The sequence below is a fragment of the Notamacropus eugenii genome, chromosome 5 (assembly GCF_028372415.1).
Source record: "Notamacropus eugenii isolate mMacEug1 chromosome 5, mMacEug1.pri_v2, whole genome shotgun sequence".
Taxonomy (NCBI): domain Eukaryota; kingdom Metazoa; phylum Chordata; class Mammalia; order Diprotodontia; family Macropodidae; genus Notamacropus; species Notamacropus eugenii.
The window spans coordinates 378,890,318-378,907,695 of NC_092876.1; the positions used below are offsets into that span (position 1 = coordinate 378,890,318).

The 17,378-nt window shown below is 37.3% G+C and overlaps 1 protein-coding gene across 1 annotated transcript in view; it reads right to left on the reverse strand.

Moving 5' to 3' along the window:
• The window catches only part of FRMPD4 (FERM and PDZ domain containing 4), a 752,204-nt gene that overhangs the window by 272,721 nt on the left and 462,105 nt on the right, over nt 1-17,378 (reverse strand). Inside the window, exon 2 of the mRNA XM_072614370.1 lies at nt 13,410-13,526. Within this exon, the coding sequence (XP_072470471.1) occupies nt 13,410-13,526 (117 nt within the window). The remainder of the gene's footprint in view (nt 1-13,409; nt 13,527-17,378) is intronic.

Here is a 17,378-nt window from a genome sequence, read left to right on the forward strand (position 1 = left end):
TTGATTATTAGTATGAGTTGCTATATAATTTCATTTTTAGCTTCTTAGTAATTACTTGCATGTACTTTAGGCAAGGTTGAGCTGCCTGTTGGTACCCTGTGTCTTGTGCCTTCATTTCACTCCTACCAGAACAGTCCTGGAGCTTTTAAGATCAGGTGCAAACCCTATGATCAGACAGCAAGTTCTGATACTAGATGTGTGGTCACACCCCTCCTCTGTAACAGCAACCAGCATGAAAGAGAAAAGGAGGAATGACATCATTTGTTCATATTAGATGTGATGCTTCACTTATGGAACTTGATAGGTGCCTCTCCCAAGGACAGCCTCAACTAGGGCACACAAAGTCATAGCTGCGTAAGAGCTTTCTCCTCCCCTAAGGCACATTAGAGTGATTATAGTCAACCACGAGGACAAAGTGGTACTGGGTTCTATTTTTGGCCCTTTGGATGACTCAGGGTGAAACCTTGGACAATCCACTTTGCTACTTCTTCTCTGACCCAGTTTATTTCATATGTAAAATATGTGGCAAATGCCCATTTTATGGGGGTGTCACGAAGATTAATGGACTAGTGTTCTTTAAAGCATGAAAAAGACCTGGAATGAGAGGATCTCAAAGGAGAATTAAGGTAAAATGAAGTCCTATTCCAGTTATGGTATACAGATTACCTTCTGGGAAAGTTAATCTCTAGAGAGGCTATATAATCTTACTCTATGGCCACGTCTCCATTCCAAGTTCTGAAAGTGAGGGGTGTGGGGCTAAGGAAATATTGTTGTTTCCTTAGGCTCTCACAAATTTACAAGGCATTTATTCTAAAACAAGTTTTTTTAAATTCCTTAAATGAAGGATTTACAATGTTGATAAGAGTTCCAGTGAGTGAGTGACTTTTGGAAATGGAGTAATTTGTATAGGGGAAGACTATTTTTACAAAAAAAATCTACAATTTCAATGTTATAAGTAAAATGGTGACTTTTCTCAGGATATTGTTTATTTTTCAACTTCAATTCAATCCAACCACCATTTATTAAACATCTATTGTGTCCTCAGCACTGAGCTAGGTGCCAGGTAAGATACAAAATTTAGATAAGACAGAGACCCTGATCCTGTTGGGCAAACAACTTAGTGGAAATAAAAAGATACTAGCACAGGAAATTATAACAGACACAGTTACCTGGTAAGTACATTAACAAAGTTCAGAACAAATTGCTAAGTGAGGTCTGAAGGGGAAGTGTTACTTACAAGGGCATCATGTGAATCTTCATGATAAAGGTATCATTTAAACTGGCCATTAAAAGAAGTTTAGAAATTCAACAAATAGAAGGGGGAATGTATTCTGGGCATGGGGTAGATAATGAGAAAAAGGAAGGAAACATGAAAAAAAGTATGTGTTTCAGGGATAGCTCAATTTTGTGCGTATAAATCAAAGCAAGGTATAACATGAGGTGTGGGAAAAGGAAAATTCTGAAACAGAAAAATGTGTTTTCAGCTTTATCTATCTACTGGCTATGCTTCAAAACTTAGCTCTCATTTATGTCTTTCATACCCAGATCCCTCCAACCTGAAGGATTATTACTTTTCTTAGAATTCCTATGGTAATTATTGCTTGTATGATTCATTAGGTGATTAATCAATAACCTGGTAACACTTCTTTTACTGTATAAGTGATTCTGTATTTACCTATTATCTACCAAAGCCTGGTTGCAGTATAGGGGTGGATCTGGATTCTTTAAGTCTAAGATACCAGAGTAAAAATGCTGACAGTTTCTTATGAGTTGGGAAAACTTAAGGTGGAGTCTTGACAATAGAATGCCAGGACTTCATGGTTCAGACCAGCTAAGTGGACAGAGGCTTGGTCCCAGCTAGTAGCAGCTGCTCTGGTACTTATTGACACAACACTGTGGTAACTATGGCTGATCCAATTAGTTGCAGCCTCTTTGGCACAAGGAAGCCTTCACAGAAGAGACAGACATAGTAACAAAGCAAAAAGCAATAGGTTCTTATCACAGCCACTGGGGAGCAAGGATAACCAAGGACACTGCCAAAATAAATAGACTAAAGGGACTGGAACCATCAAGGATGGAATGACGGAGGTTATCAGAATCTCAATACAGAGTTCTTCAGTTTATAGAAGAAAGAGGGTGGGTGGTCCTGAGGGAGGCTGCCCTCTGGACAAAACAAATGCAGTTAAAGCCAGATTCTCATCATTAGTCATAGATGGGTGTGGTGATGCTTTGCACCTCCCTCTATACATCAGCATAATTCAGATGCAGAAAGGGAAGGGGGTTTCACAGGGAAAAGTAAAGTCTTCTGAGGTGAAAGAATTGTTATTCTGTCTCTGATATCACTGAGTCTCGCAACTTCAAACTCTGTTTTTCATCCATAACGTGACCTTTAATACTTAAGCTCTTTTATAAGTCAGCACCCCTGCACTGACTAAAATCTCCTTCCTTTCTCATTTTGATCTCTGGGTGAACCATTTCAATTGTATATTGTCTTCTTCTCTTGAGTCCCCCCTCTTCTAATCACTGATCATGCCACGTCAAGGCCAAGCTGTTGGATTACTTCCAAAATCCATTACCATTGCTTCCATGCACCTGCTGTACAAGGAAACTGTAGAAAATCATGGAGCTTTGCTGACTGGATCTACTACAAATGTATGTTCCATAGCCTCAACTGGGCCCTCACTGCAGCAAGGAAATCCTTTTTGCCTCCCTAATTGACTCATTATCCCACTTAGCACAGTGACTTTTCCAAACTGTCTCATTCTTTCCCCAAATACACATGTCCCTCCTTTGTATCCCTAGTGCTCAGCACAGTGCCTGGCACACAGTAGGAACTTAATAAATATTTATTGATTGATGGACAAATCCTGTCCTCATGGAGCTCGCGAATGTAGGGTTAGTAAAAAAAAAAAAATATCTGGTAGTATTATCAGGCTGTCAATTCAATTGGTCAGTCAATAAGGGGAAAGGAATAGGCACTTATAAAGCACCATTTACATGCTAGGCTCTTTATAAATATGATCTCATTCAATTCTCACAATAACCCTGTGAAGCAAGCAGTATTATGAACCCAATTTCATAGCTGAGGAGACTTTGGCAGATAGAGGTTTATTGATTTCCAAGGATTGTACAGCTATTAAATGACTGAGGCTGAATTTGATCTCAGGTCTTTCTGACCCCAATGCTCCCACCTAACTGCCAACAAAGCATTAATGAAACATTTATTAACTAAATAATAAATATGATACCATATATGGTAGATACTGCATTAAGTATTGGTAAGTCAAAGAAAGGCCAAAAACACTATACTTGCCCTCAGGAGCCCAAGAATCTAGGCAGTCTATTGCTCAAAGCATTATAGAGATTTACTGGAGATTCTTTTAGTCATCTAGAACTGATTGCTAAATTCTTGATCTATTGTTTTCTTGATTGTCTAGATCAGTGCTTCTTAAACTGTGGGCTGAAACCCTATGTGGGGCTGTGAAAAATTTGACAAGAGTAAATGGTTTCTGAACATGCGATGACCAAAAATTAATTAAAAATCAAACAAGGAATGGATCTGAAGTGCTTCTGGCAGCACCCAACCATGTTGTAGTTTAAGAAGCCCTGCTCTAGACCTAAAGTGATGGAGAAATAAAGTAGAATAAATTTAGAAGTGTGTCTGACTGCCTTTTTTTTTCCTCCCAGAGTGTCAGTTGTTAAATATTTACCAGACCACTTTTGCTTAAAGATCTTAAAGAACTTTTGGCTCGTTATCAGGAGGTGAAGCTCTAGGTCAGGCTTACACAACATAGCAGCCCATGGATTGCTGGTGTTTGCATTGGTGAGAATGGAGATCAAGGGTGCAAAGAATCACAAGTTTTTCAGATATTGGAAAAAAAAAAAAGCATTTCAAAGAAAGGAAAGGTGAGTCCACTGGGTTCTTTTGAGCATCCATGAGGCAGATATTGGTGATTTTGTTTCTAATGCTAAGATTTATTTAATCTATTATTTATAATTAAACTATTATACACATATTATATACACATATATAATATATATTTTATGTATAAATATAAAATTTATATAATTATAAAATAATTATGCATATACATATAAATTTAATTTATAATTAAAGCAAGAATGATGGTGGTCTTTCAGGAATTGCTGACATGAATAGGTGGTTAGCACTTAGATATATGGATGGCATTTGGTTAGGAATTACATTGAGTGACTTGCACATGATGGAATCTTATTAAGTCTGGGAAAGCATCAGTACCCTCCTGTAAGAAACTTTTATAGGTTTGCATGTGTGACTTGTTATTCAGCCAAGACTCACCACCAAGATGCAGCCATTATTAAGACTGCAAAGAGTTAGAAAAAGGGCCATTCTAGCAAACTTCTTAAAATATTTAATGAGAACAAACTTAAACCTGAGGGGAGGGGTTCTATATCAGAGTCATATAGTAAATAATATGTATGTAATTATACTCTCTATAGCAAATGTTCCTAACCTTTTTTTTTGTCATAGAGCCCTAAGGCAATTTGGTGGAGTATATGTACTTGCTCTTAGCATAATGTTTTTAAATGCATAAAATGAATAGGATTACAAGGGAAACCAGTTATATTTATCTTAAAATTATATTTATCAAATATTAAATAAAATAAAATTTAAAATAATGAAATACTAAGAAAAAATACAAACAAATTCACTAACTTCAGGTTAAGCCCTGTTCTACAGCATGCATAGACTTCAATTAGTACACTAAGGATTCTTTCATAACCCTCTACCAGGCCCCTTCCCTTCTCTTTCTCATTTAGTAGGGAAGACACACCTACTGCCAAAATGTTCTGTGTCCTCTGAGGTCAGTCCATTTGGTTGGAACCATAGCCAGGGTGCCCAGTTGTCTGTAGAGTTTTTCACCCTGCAAGTGCCACAAGCTATGATCAAAATTGCTCTCTCTAAGGGTTGGCTCAACATAGAAGCGAGTGTACCAGAAACTGCTCAAAGGAGTCAAAGGGTGACCAGGAGCCTCAAGGTAATATATCAATTACAGTCTGCTATGAAAACCTGGCTTTGGCAGGTGGTTTTGTTCTTCACAGGTCAGCAGGCATTGTGCTCTGAGTGGCTCTTACGACTCACCACGTATGCCCCTAGGGGCTACCTAATAACAGAAAAGAAAATAGCCTGGCTAAGGTGAGCAGTTAATTGTGCTGAGTATTGTTGGGACCACATGTTTACTGAATTCCACTGTTTGTTTGTTGCAATCAGGTGCACGTCAGTGGTGTCAGATGATCACCATCCCTGGGATCCATTAGAGAGACAAGCAAAACGTCTCAGGAGATTCTTCCTGGAATAGATGGCAGTCTAAGGAAATCAGATCAAAATAAAGCAGACTCTGATTTGATCCTGGCATTTGGGAAGTTTACATATCCCAGGTCATTCTGCAGTCGGCCAAGGGAGACAGGGAATGATAGTGTCTCTCCTTAGCTTTCACACTAAAAGCTCTTCTCTCAGTTCTGCAAACTGTTACCTTCCAGCAGGGAGCTGCCATTATTAACTCAGCAGATAGGTGTGTTGTCAGTTTTGAAAGGAGCCAAATTTGGTTCAGCAAAGGGAATAAACATCTCAGAACATTCAGGCTGGGAAGCATTTGCATTGACACTACATAATTACCTTTCATTTCATGTAATGATGTTATCGCATTTTCTTTGTTCCTCCAATTTCAAAATTATAATATGTCTCCTTCCACTTGAATGGATGTATGGGATTGCAACGAACCCATTTAACTCAAAGGCAGTTTCTGCTCTGGCAACAAGCACATTATCTGTGCTTTATGTAAGGATTCATTGTGAGCACTAGGAAGTGATAGGTTTTATTTAAGAATCCTTAAACAATACAAAATAAGGTAAATTGCTCCTTCTCTGACATAATTTTATTAGTTAATCCTGTGGTTAGAAATCCCTCTAACCCATGTAATGGACCAAACCATCTCCCTAAAATGCCCCCCCCCCCACCATAGGAACATGAATAGAGATTCCCAATGTGTTCCTTTGCCACTTTTTATTCCTAGTAAAGAAAAGGTAGCACATTTAATCTTTTTGAATCTTTTAGTGTTTGACCATTTGAAAGAAACACAGCCTGGGAAATGTAAGACGTTGAAGTCTTCAGTGTATGGGTAAATTAAGCAAGTTTCTGTATATATTGTATCTTAACTTGGTGTTCACTACTCTTTAACAGAAGATCATTAGGTTCTGACAGGATGAAAGGAAAGGAACTGTCATACACAGTGTAAATATGTACATCACTCAATTAACAAGGTATTGATTAGTTGCTTGTGATACTCATGGTCTTTAGCTAAGATTAAAAAATGGCAAGGTGGTATTGGCCAGGTGAGGGGAGGAGTGAGTAAGGACAGCACAGACAGAGACAAGTACTACACTGTAATGCACCACGGACCAAAGAGGAGACCAGATGTGATACACTAAGAAAATTTCAGTAAGGACCTCTAAAGGTCAAAGGTGGCTTCATGAAGGAGGCAGAATCTGAGCTGAGTTATTGAATGTTTGTGAAAAATAGAGATTAAGAGAGTACATTTAGTCATCAGAGATGGATAGCACAAATGCCAAAAAATGGAAGCTGGCACATTGAGGTCTGGAAATAGTTTAAAAGTCTAGCTTGGTTGGAAAGTTGGATCAGAAAGGAGAATAGTCATGAAATCAATCTAGGAAGAAAGGTTGGAACTATATTATGGAAAACCTTATCTACTAACCTTATATAAGGATATTATATATTTTTCTCAAGGTGAGAGGGGTTGTAGGGTGAAGAAGATGGCATTAAGATTTGTGCCTTAGGAAGATTACTTCAACCTATCTGAGAAGGATGAATTGAACAGGAAAAAGACTGAGATGAATTCCAAGAAAAATCTGCCCCCTCAAAAAAAAAAAACCAGCCCAAATATCATATAGTAAATATGTTATTGGACTTAAAGACAAAAAGGCTTGGATTTAAAACCTGTCTTAGATGCTTACTGTGTGATACAGGGAAATTCTCTCAGTCTCAGTTTCCTCATTTGTAAAAGTAGAAGGTTGTATTTGAAGCCCTCTAAGACCCCTTCAAGTTCTAAATCTCAGATCCTGTGGCTATCAAAGAATGTTGAAGGGACATAATTCTATTAAAACAGGCAGAAGCATATTATGAAAATTTACAAAAAGATCGGCTGGGTAAACATTTAGTTAATATTCATTTATTACGCACCTGCTATGTGTCAGGCACCGTACTAATTGCTGGGAATACCAAGACAAAGGCAAAAGGTAGTCCCTCTTATCAAAGATCTCACAGTCTAATGATTAAAGTTAGGTCTTTGTGACTTCCAAATTCCATAATAATAAATTCCCACTGTACTCTATTAGCTCATTTTCTTCTTGGTGTTTGCAGAAGCTAAAAATTTACATACAGGCACACCTAAATACATAGACATTCCAGTTTTTCAGATGGTGTTCCTTCAGATCTAAATACCTAAGTGCCCTTCAGAATCATATTTTGAAGGAAAGGTACTATCTCTGAATCAAAGAATTGGAAGAGACTTCACAATTCCCTATACATTTTATATTGGCTACTGCACACTTTGTTTGGTGGTAATGGCTAAATCCCCATCAAACTGGGCAATATTAACACTAACAAGAGAACTCTAATCTTCCATTACCAATTTCCAGCTGTTCATTGGCCAGAATTAAGAGTTAATCTGGGGGGCAATTAGGTAGATGCAGTGCATAGAATACTAATCCTGGAGTCAAGAGGACCTAAGTTTAAATCTAGACTCAGATACTTGACACTTACTAGCTGTGTGGAAGTCACTTAACTCTGATCACCTTACAAAAAAAGTAAATCTGCATTAGGAGATAATGGCTCAATTTAATTTATTACTATGGGAGTTCTCTATAGAAGAACAGGGTGTGTATGTGACCCAATGACACCACTTTGAGTCATGTAATAATGATGCCTAGAAAGAAAAGCCAAGGATAAAATAAACTAGCTAACTTTGTGACTTTAAGAGTCATCCTTTATGTGGTATACAAATGACCTCATTACCTCCTCCCAAAAGTCACACAATCTATTTTCACCACTTTATCACCACTTTACCTATTTCATCTTTTAAAAGTTTAAAAAATAGATATCTTTTCTTTTACATTTAGTTTATTTTTTGTTATGGCCTTTCAGCCTTCCTGATTCAAGCTAACCTTTTCTTTTAATGAAGATTTATAAAGAAAAAAACACTACAATTCAGCAAAACCAAACAATGATACATCGACCTTTCTTACAGTAAATAGCACTTCTTTGACCTTATATCTGGCTCATATGTAGATTTTTTTCCCTATAAACTATAATCTTCCTATAAGATAAAATGATTTTATCTTAAAAGCTATATTACAAAAAATTAGTGAAGTCTTTATATAATATTATTTTAATTTACTTATTTAATTTTAACAGTGGGATGGATTTGGAATCAGAGGGCCTGGGTTCAAATCCAAGCTGTTACTATCTATGTGATCTTAGGCAAATCACTTATTAAATTCACTTATTTTTAAAGCCTTACTGTCTTTACTGTAAAAAACAAAAAAACAATGAAGGTGCTGGATCCAAAGACCTCCCAGGTAGCTTCCAACTGTAAATCTATTATCCTATGAACTTGTTTAAAAGGGGATAGGGGATAGTTTTCCAGTTTTTGAACTATGGATAGAGAATCTCAGGCTTATAATTTTATAATTAATAGTTCTTCAGTTCATTCCATCTCTTGGTGAGGTCAGCAATATGAGGTCAAATTCCTCTTATTTTACAATTGCATCAAACATCGACCTGCAGCTACTTCTGCTCTTTATTCATAGGGTAAACTGTTCATTATAGAAACACAAAGGTTTGACCTGAGCATTTATTAGATTCTAATAAGGGATCTGGAAGACTTGTGGATGAGGAAGGCAAGACCCTTAGTTGGGAGCAGGCCAAGGCCAAAACCTTCCTTGCACTACCCCATGGTAGGGGAAAGAACTTTTCCTTCCTTTGGGAACTGAGAAGTCACACGTGTTTTGTGAGCAAGTAGTTGGGTAGAACACATTGACTTGTGATCTTTTCCTCCTTGTCTGCCAGTTTACTGTTTTTCTCTCTCTCCTTTCTTTCTTCCCCTTAGCATATTCCTTCTTTTCTCTCCTCTTTCTTATGCTCCATTTCCATTTCCCTTCACTCAGATGGACATAATATAAAACTGATCTATTTTAAGTTTAAAAATAAGCTTTTCTAAAATGTATAGGCACATATGCAATATCATTTAATCCTTACAACCACCCTGGGAGTTAACTTCTATTACCCTCATTTTAAAATTGGGGAAAGTGAGGCAGATAGAGGTTAAGTGACTTGCCTAGGTTTACATAGCTAGCAAATGTCTGAAGCTGAATTTGAACTCACATCTTTCAGGCCCAATGCTCTATCTATTGTGACACCTAGCAATAAGTCACTTTTCACAAGCTTTGAGCCTTTCAGAATCATATTTTGATAGAAAGGTGCCATCACTGAATTGAAGAGTTGAAAGAGACTTCACAGTCCATCCATTTAAGAATCCTTAATCAAACAGTACCAAATGAGGTGAATTGCTCCTTCTCTGACATAATTTTGTTCCTGCATGAAGGGAATCCCTTCTATTACACATTCAACAACAGCCTGTCATCCAAACTATGCTGAAAGTGAAGAAGAACTCTGTCTCCGACCACTGCTCTGAATTCTGCCCACTGCAGTGAGTCAGAATGAATCTGATCCCCAGATAGAGTATAAGCTCTTTGAGCGAAGAAACTGGTTCCTTTTTTTGGTTGTTTCCTATTTCTATTGCCTAGTACTAGAGAATGGTAGACACTCAATAATTGCTCATCAGTTAATGTCTTATTAATGAGATAGCCCTTCAGCTACATACAGCTATCATCTTTCCTCCAAATTTCTTCTTCTTAAGGGTTAACATACTCACATTCTTGACCTCATTCCTATATAGCATGAACCTTCACCAAGACTATCATTATTCTACTTGATCTCTTCTACCAAATTCCTTTTGGACTGAGCTGACTCATTATTTAGCCACCAGACTCTGACTTTGAACTGCAGATTCTGTCTCTGTTCTGAAGCTTCCTATTTCACTGAACTAATCAAACCCATATCCAGACTTTGCTAAAGTAACGATAGAGAAGCATTTTTTATTTAAAAAAAATAAAAGATCTTGATACTTTCAAAAGGAATTATACAAGACGGCAAAATTAATTATTAAGGTGCCAATTGCCAATCACAGATTAACTTTCAAAATGTCCTTTTTACTTCTAAGACTAATGAAAGTAATGCATTCAGCCAGCACACCATAGTTCCATGGATGTGTAAGCAATTAGAAGATGTCTTTGTGACTCTACGAGTAGTCAGTAGGTAAAGAAAGACTGGAATGATGACCAGTATTTATTTAATTAATTAGTGACAGAGTAGGAATCCAACCAGAGAGAGATTTGAGGATCTGACTCAAACTCCTTGACACCATGAAATTTTAAAGGTTTTTGAGGTGAGAAGCAAATGAAAAAGTTCTACTGGTCAAGTTTGGTCTGTAAAAACTTTCTTAATTAGTGACCATTGAAAGCCTGTCCATTAGGTAGGGCTTTGGTCTCTCTGCGTCATAATACAGCATCAATGTTAAATCAACACAAGGATAAGTCCTTTAAAATGTCAACAAGATGAGTAGAAATACACAAAGATGAAGCTGACTTCAGACCTATGACCTCAAATCAACTTGTTTCTGTTTAGGTTTCTACTTATTGATCAAAAACATCCAGACTGGATGAGATACAGACCAAAAGTCCAACCTACAAAAATTGATTTTAAACTAAAGGATCTGATAAATAGCTCCAAAAACTTCATTATCAATTCATTTTAAAAACAGCATTCATTCCAGCAAATCTTTTATTTTTTCCATCTAAAAGCTTTACATTTTTAGTCAATGAATCAAGGCCATCTTGATAGCTATGGTCCTGGGAGAAGAAGTTCAATGAATTAGGACTTTTAATCCAAATAAATGGCTCAGTAGGATAGTTGACATATTTACTTTCTACCTTGGGCAAGCTGGAAGAATACATTCATTCCAAATTCAAAGTTGTCAAACAAAATCAAACTTTTGCCTAATTATTTAAATTTTTGAATGCAATTTGTTCCTCACACAGATACATCTACTCTCCCTTGGAGCAGATACATGGTGATATTTGGGAGTATTGAGAGTTCCACACAAGTTCATGAGGCACAGAATCTTTGAGTTGGAAAGGACCTCACCGGCCATCTAATCAAACCTACAGAAGAACAATAATACCAACCATAAACTACCTAATTAGAGGTCACCCAGTCCTTGCTTGAAGTAGTGGGGAAGAAGTCATTACTTCTAGAGGAAAGTTGTTCCACTTCTGAATATCTTTCATTATTAGGAAATTTTCTTAATGAAATCTAAAATTCCTTTACATATGATCATCTAAATCTGCTTCTTTGAAATATCTCCTTACTGTTCCTAATTCCATTCTGTTCTCTGGTACAAAGAATACAGTTAGCCCCCTCTTCCATATGACAGCCCTTTAAAATTAGAAGGCAATTATCTTGTCCCTCTGAAGCTTTGTCGTCACCATGCCTGAAATGACATGATTTTAAGAGCCTTGACTATCTAGGTTGCTTGGCTCTGCATTTGCTCCAGATCATTATTGCTCCATATTACAGATGTATGACTAATTAGGATAGAAAATTCACCTTCCTTTAATATGGACACTGTACCTTTCTTTATCTGACTGAGGCTCTTATTACTTCTGTGGTTGTCTTATTAAGCTATTCACTCTCTGGTTCTTAGTCCATGAAGCCCACTGGATCTTTTTTTTTCAAATTGTCATTTTCTCCTGTCTTATACTTATAAAGACAATGTTTTAAAGCCACATATAAGATTTTCCATCTGTCCCTCTTCAATTTCATCTTATTAGATTCTACCTTGTCAAGATAATTTCAGATCCTGACTCTGTCATGCACTGTGTTAGCAATCCCTCCCACCTTTATGTCATATGCAAATTTTGTAAGCCTGCCATCTGTGCCTTAAGCAAATCACTGGTAAAAATGTTAAAAGTCAGGGCCAAATACAGATCCCTGTGGGAACACCACTGGAGATCTCTTTCTCAGATGATAGAATCCGGGATTAAAACTTCATATTTAACAATGTTTGCTTCTTGGATCCAGCTATTTAAACAGCTTTGCATAAATCCCACTAGAATGAAATTTAGCCCATAAGTTTCCATATGTTCCAGAAGGGCACAAGAAATAATTTCCCCACTAGAGCACAGAGTACAAGTATCTGTCATGTTATTAAAATCATGAGCACTTCAGCTTCAAATCTATTTCTGCACCTGAATAAAATTAAGTATGTGTCATGTCAGTCTGAGTTAGGAATAAATGATGAATCAATTAGACCTTTATATTCTAGCCGCTTACTTATTTGGGGGTGGTAAAGAGGGTAAATATATCATAAAATAACCAAAATAACTTATTCAATACCATGTCAAAGAGTTAGGACATAGTGTTTAAATGCTCAAGAAATGATTAATAAATAATCATTATTTGAACAATTGAATGCTATATCTTAACTCTCTGAACAAGATAGTTTTGTTTTTGTTTTTTTTTGTAATGGGAGGAAGAAATAGTAGTTGTGGCAATGTAGGACAGGAAATTAAACTTTAGTTAACTGGAATGCTCGGCAAATGGAATTACTTTGCTTACCCACATTCTTGCTAGAGTAACAGTGTCAAGCTAAAATAGGAACAAATCCCCTGTTGGGCACATATTGACTTAGAAGACCACAAATTAACACTACTTTTGTTGTATTATTTACTTTGTTAAACATTTCCCAATTAAATTTTAATCTGGTTCAGGGTTGGCAGGTCAGTGAGTTTGATATCGCTGTAATACATACACATTCTAGTTTAATCTTTGTTTTGTGGAAGTATTTCTAAATTGAATCAGTCTACTTTCATCATATTACTAAGTAGAATAGCATGAATATAATGCACTCCTTTGATGAGTAAACATTTTTCAGTCTCGCTGAGTCATTTTTCACATGAATTCTAGTGCAGTACTGTAATTAGTGGGGTGTCAAAGTACATACATTTGATTGAATACATACTGACCATGGCTTTCCTGGAAATTATCTGCATGTGCATGTGTGCAGGCACTCACATGTGCACATGTGTATGTTTTATTTTTAATATAAATCCAGAATATGAACTTCTTTTGTCATCATTTCCTTCTTTGTCCCAACAGTAGAGTGATCAAAATTGCTCTAGGTGATGGAGAGATCCAGTTAATCAAGTTTTTACTATAGGTCTAGTCAACTTACTCGATGAAGTAGTCTCTTCCATCTCTGTTTGCCGTCATCTCCCATCCATAAGGTGGCACCTGGTTCAAACTCCAGGTGCCTGAGGGAGGAGGCCAGCCTGAAGCCTTGGTTCTGTGGCTGTAAAACAAACAAACAAACAAACATTGTTATTACCTATCTACTGGATGTTTTCATGGAGAAAAGCCTAAGCCTAGGAATATAGAATCATAGGGAAAGGACCTTGGATACTAGTGAATTCAATCCTATTATGTTACATTCAAAAAATCCCAACAAAACTAGAATTCCCGCATGAATGTATCCTCATAAGGACCATGCCTAGGCCAATGATTATTCTCAAAGAAAGTTCAAAGACCCTGGGAGGTCTGCAAAAGCAATCCACAAATTGACATGCAAGCAAGCATTGCCATTTTTACTTAGGGAAAGGGGCTGGGTCTTTTGAGATTTTTTGGTGTAGAGAACTCCTAGGTAAGGAAACTCTATATCAAAGTGACTCAACACCTTCTTTGCAATTTAAAATCTTAGAGAATTGCTCAGAACATTATTAACTACCTTGGCCAGGTTCACAAAGCTGGGTTTGGTTAGTAGCAAAACTTGAACCCAAGACTTTTAGACTTCCAAGCCAGATCTCTACAATACCAGGTTGCCTCTTGACTTAGTGCTAACAAAATATGCAGTCATGGAATTGTAATAAATAAACAAACATCTCTTCTGGACACTGAATAAAGAATTTATCTTATATAGCTATAGATTACTACTTTTGAAATATATTCAGATATTCTGTGATAACATACAAATATATTTAAAAGCATTTTTCAATTCATAATAGACATGTAGCATCATGTATCTTCTCAAAAAATGGATGCTAATATTACAATTACTTCCATGGGAGGATTTTTTTTAAAAAACTTTTTTAAGTCCCTCATGTATTTGAAAGGCCTGGAAAGCCCTGGCCTAGCCACATGCCTCGTACACCTTCATCTTAGCTGGAATGCCCACCTATGGAAGCAAATTACAGCTTTTAGGAACCTTCTGTAGGGAACACTAACCCTTTTTCCTGTGCCCCCTCAGAATCAAGATGTAAGAACTATGGCTAATTACACACCAGCCAGTTGCATTATAAAGCCTAAGGCAAACCATTGATGTAAAATTCTGGCATAAACCCACAAATTAGCTTTTATATATCCCAATGCCCACTGGAAGTTTGCTCCAGGAGCAGAATGAAAGTAACTGTGGATAGTAAAGCAGATGTATGCTGTGTTCTAGGCGGCTGGTGTTCCAGGAATAAGAACAAAACACAGGAACAGCTCGAGGTCATTGTCATCAGAGGTGCACAAGCATATATTTTCCATAACCAATTACTTAAATTTAGATAATAGGGCTCCAAGAAGGATTCTTCAAGGAGCTCTCCCCTGGCAAATTATACTCAGAAATACCCTGACTGGGCCCCTTTGCTATTAGAAGTATTGCCTGTTTGAAGAGGTAATTATGCTTGAGAAAAGGAAATGAATGATTCTTAGTGTCTCTTTTGAATACTTTTCAAAACTGATTTTAATTTGGTATGACGAATGCTGATAAATGTACATGTGTCTATGGGCCCTGAGGTACATTTCATGTCATCATAGCATGAGTTGCCTTTGGGGAAGAATTAGGGGAGACATGATAGTTATTTTCACATATTTGAAGCATTGTCTTTTGAAAGAGGATTAGAGTTCTACTTGGTGCTACAGGGTATGGGTGGGGGCCGTAAAGAGACAAATTTATAATTAAAAGAAGGAAAATTTTTTGTTGTTATTCAGTCATTTTTGACTCTCTGTGACCCCATTTGGGGTTTTCTTGACAAAGACACTGGAGTATTTTGTCATTTCTTTTCCCAGCTCACTTTTGCAGATAAGGAAACTAAAGCAAATAGGGTTGAGTCACTTTACCCAGGGTCACACAGCTAGTAAGAATCTGAAGTCAGATTTGAACTCAGGAAGGTGAGTAGTCCTGACTTCAGGCCCAGCACTAAATGCCACCTAACCCCAGGTACCCAGACCACCTAACTGCCCTAAAATATAATTGTTGTTGAAGTTATTTCAGTTGTGTCCAACTCTCTGGGACCACGTTTTAGTTTTACTTGGCAAGGATACCATACTGATTTACCATTTCTTTCTCTAACTCATTTTTAAAGATGAGGAAACCAAGGCAAACAAGGTTAAATGACTAGTCTAGGGTCGCACAACTAAGTATCTGAGACCAGATTTGAACTCAGGAAGATGAATCTTTCTGATTCTTGGCCCAGCGCTCTATCCCCTGCACTACCTAGTTACCCAAGGAAAACTCAGAGCTATCTAAAAGAAACATGTATTGTCTTGGAAGATGGTGAACTCCCAACTCACTTAATGTTTTCAAAAAAAAAACACGTTAGAAATTTTGTAAAGGGAAATAAATACACGTGTTGTGTTAGAAGACCTCTGTGGTTCTCAGATGCCACAGAAGTATAAATGTCAGAGCATGTTAAGTATGTGATCATTCTTTCATAGGCCCATAGAAACATAATTTGGGGACTATAGGAAGATTAATGTTTACCATGGGGAGCAGTCCTTTACTCTCCCCTAAACCTTTGAAGAAATTGTAGAAGATAATAAGGAAGTCTTGAGCAGAGCAAGTAAATAAATGTATATAGTTCATACGTGAGATCCTTTCTCTCCTAGGAAACCAAGAAAGGAAAGCAAGGGTTATGGTAGTGGCAACCAGGAAGAACTGAGATCTACTAATGAATTTTTATCTGTAGAATTGGAGGACTGAAATAAATGAACTTTAAAGTCCCTTCTAGCAATAAAAATCCTGAGTTTCATCTACTTCTTATGGCTCCCTGCTCTGAATCATACAGGAGAGATAGTTTTCTTTTCCTAAAGTGGTGATGTTCTCCTCTCTCATCTTCTCCTATCCTCTGCTTTCCTGACTTTTCTTATCTTCTCCTGTATTCTTATCTACAATCCTGACCTTTCATGTCCTCTCCTCTCCTTTCCAGTGATGATGATTCTACACTCCCCTCCCCTGTCCCACCTGAAGCTATTTTCGTGTTGTGTTATTGTGACACTTGATATGTTTTTTTTAAATCCATTGGAAAGCAATTTGGTACAACAGAAAGAACACTGCATGTGGAGTCAGACTTTTTAAACAATATTGTATTACAATTATTTAGATATATGCATCCAGATTGAGATGAATTCTATACAATTCTTCAAAAAGTTTTCCAAAATCAGAATACCACATGATGTAACTTGGAGACCACAAGAGAAGGATGTCCAACAGTTCCTTTGGAGTTATTGACATTTAAACTTATTCTAAATTATGGATAGCTGTCACCATCCCAATGTGAATAACCAAGGCAATGTGTTTGGACATCCTGAAGGAAAAGTGGATAGCCCTGCATAACATCATGACCATCCTATTGTCTCTCCAGATCCTGCTAGGAGAACCCAACATTGACAGTCCTTTGAACGACCATTGGAATCTGGAAAAACTTCATAGCCTCTAAAAAGTATGTGTTGGAGAGGCAGAGCCAAGATGGTGAAGTATAAGCAGAGACTTCCCTGAGCTCTCCTCCAAAGCCCTTCAAATAGCTGTAAAATGACTCTAAACAAATTCTAGAACTACAGAACCCACAAAACAACAGAGTGAAACAAATTCCCAGCTCAAGACAACATGGAAACTTGACAGGAAGGGTCTTTCACACTGGGCAGGGAGCAGAGTACAGTCCAGCATAGGCTGCACCAGTATAGACCAGCAGAAGCAGTGCTCAGGGGACTGAATCACTGGTAGCTGTGGCTCCAGACTTCTCAACCAACAAACACCAAAAAGGTCAGTGGTAAAACTCTATGGGACTTGGGTGAAAGAGGATTGTGCAGTCGGGCCTGGTATGGTCCAAGGCCCAGGATGGTGGGGGTGATGGCAACAGCAGCAGCAGCAGTAGCAACAATGGCA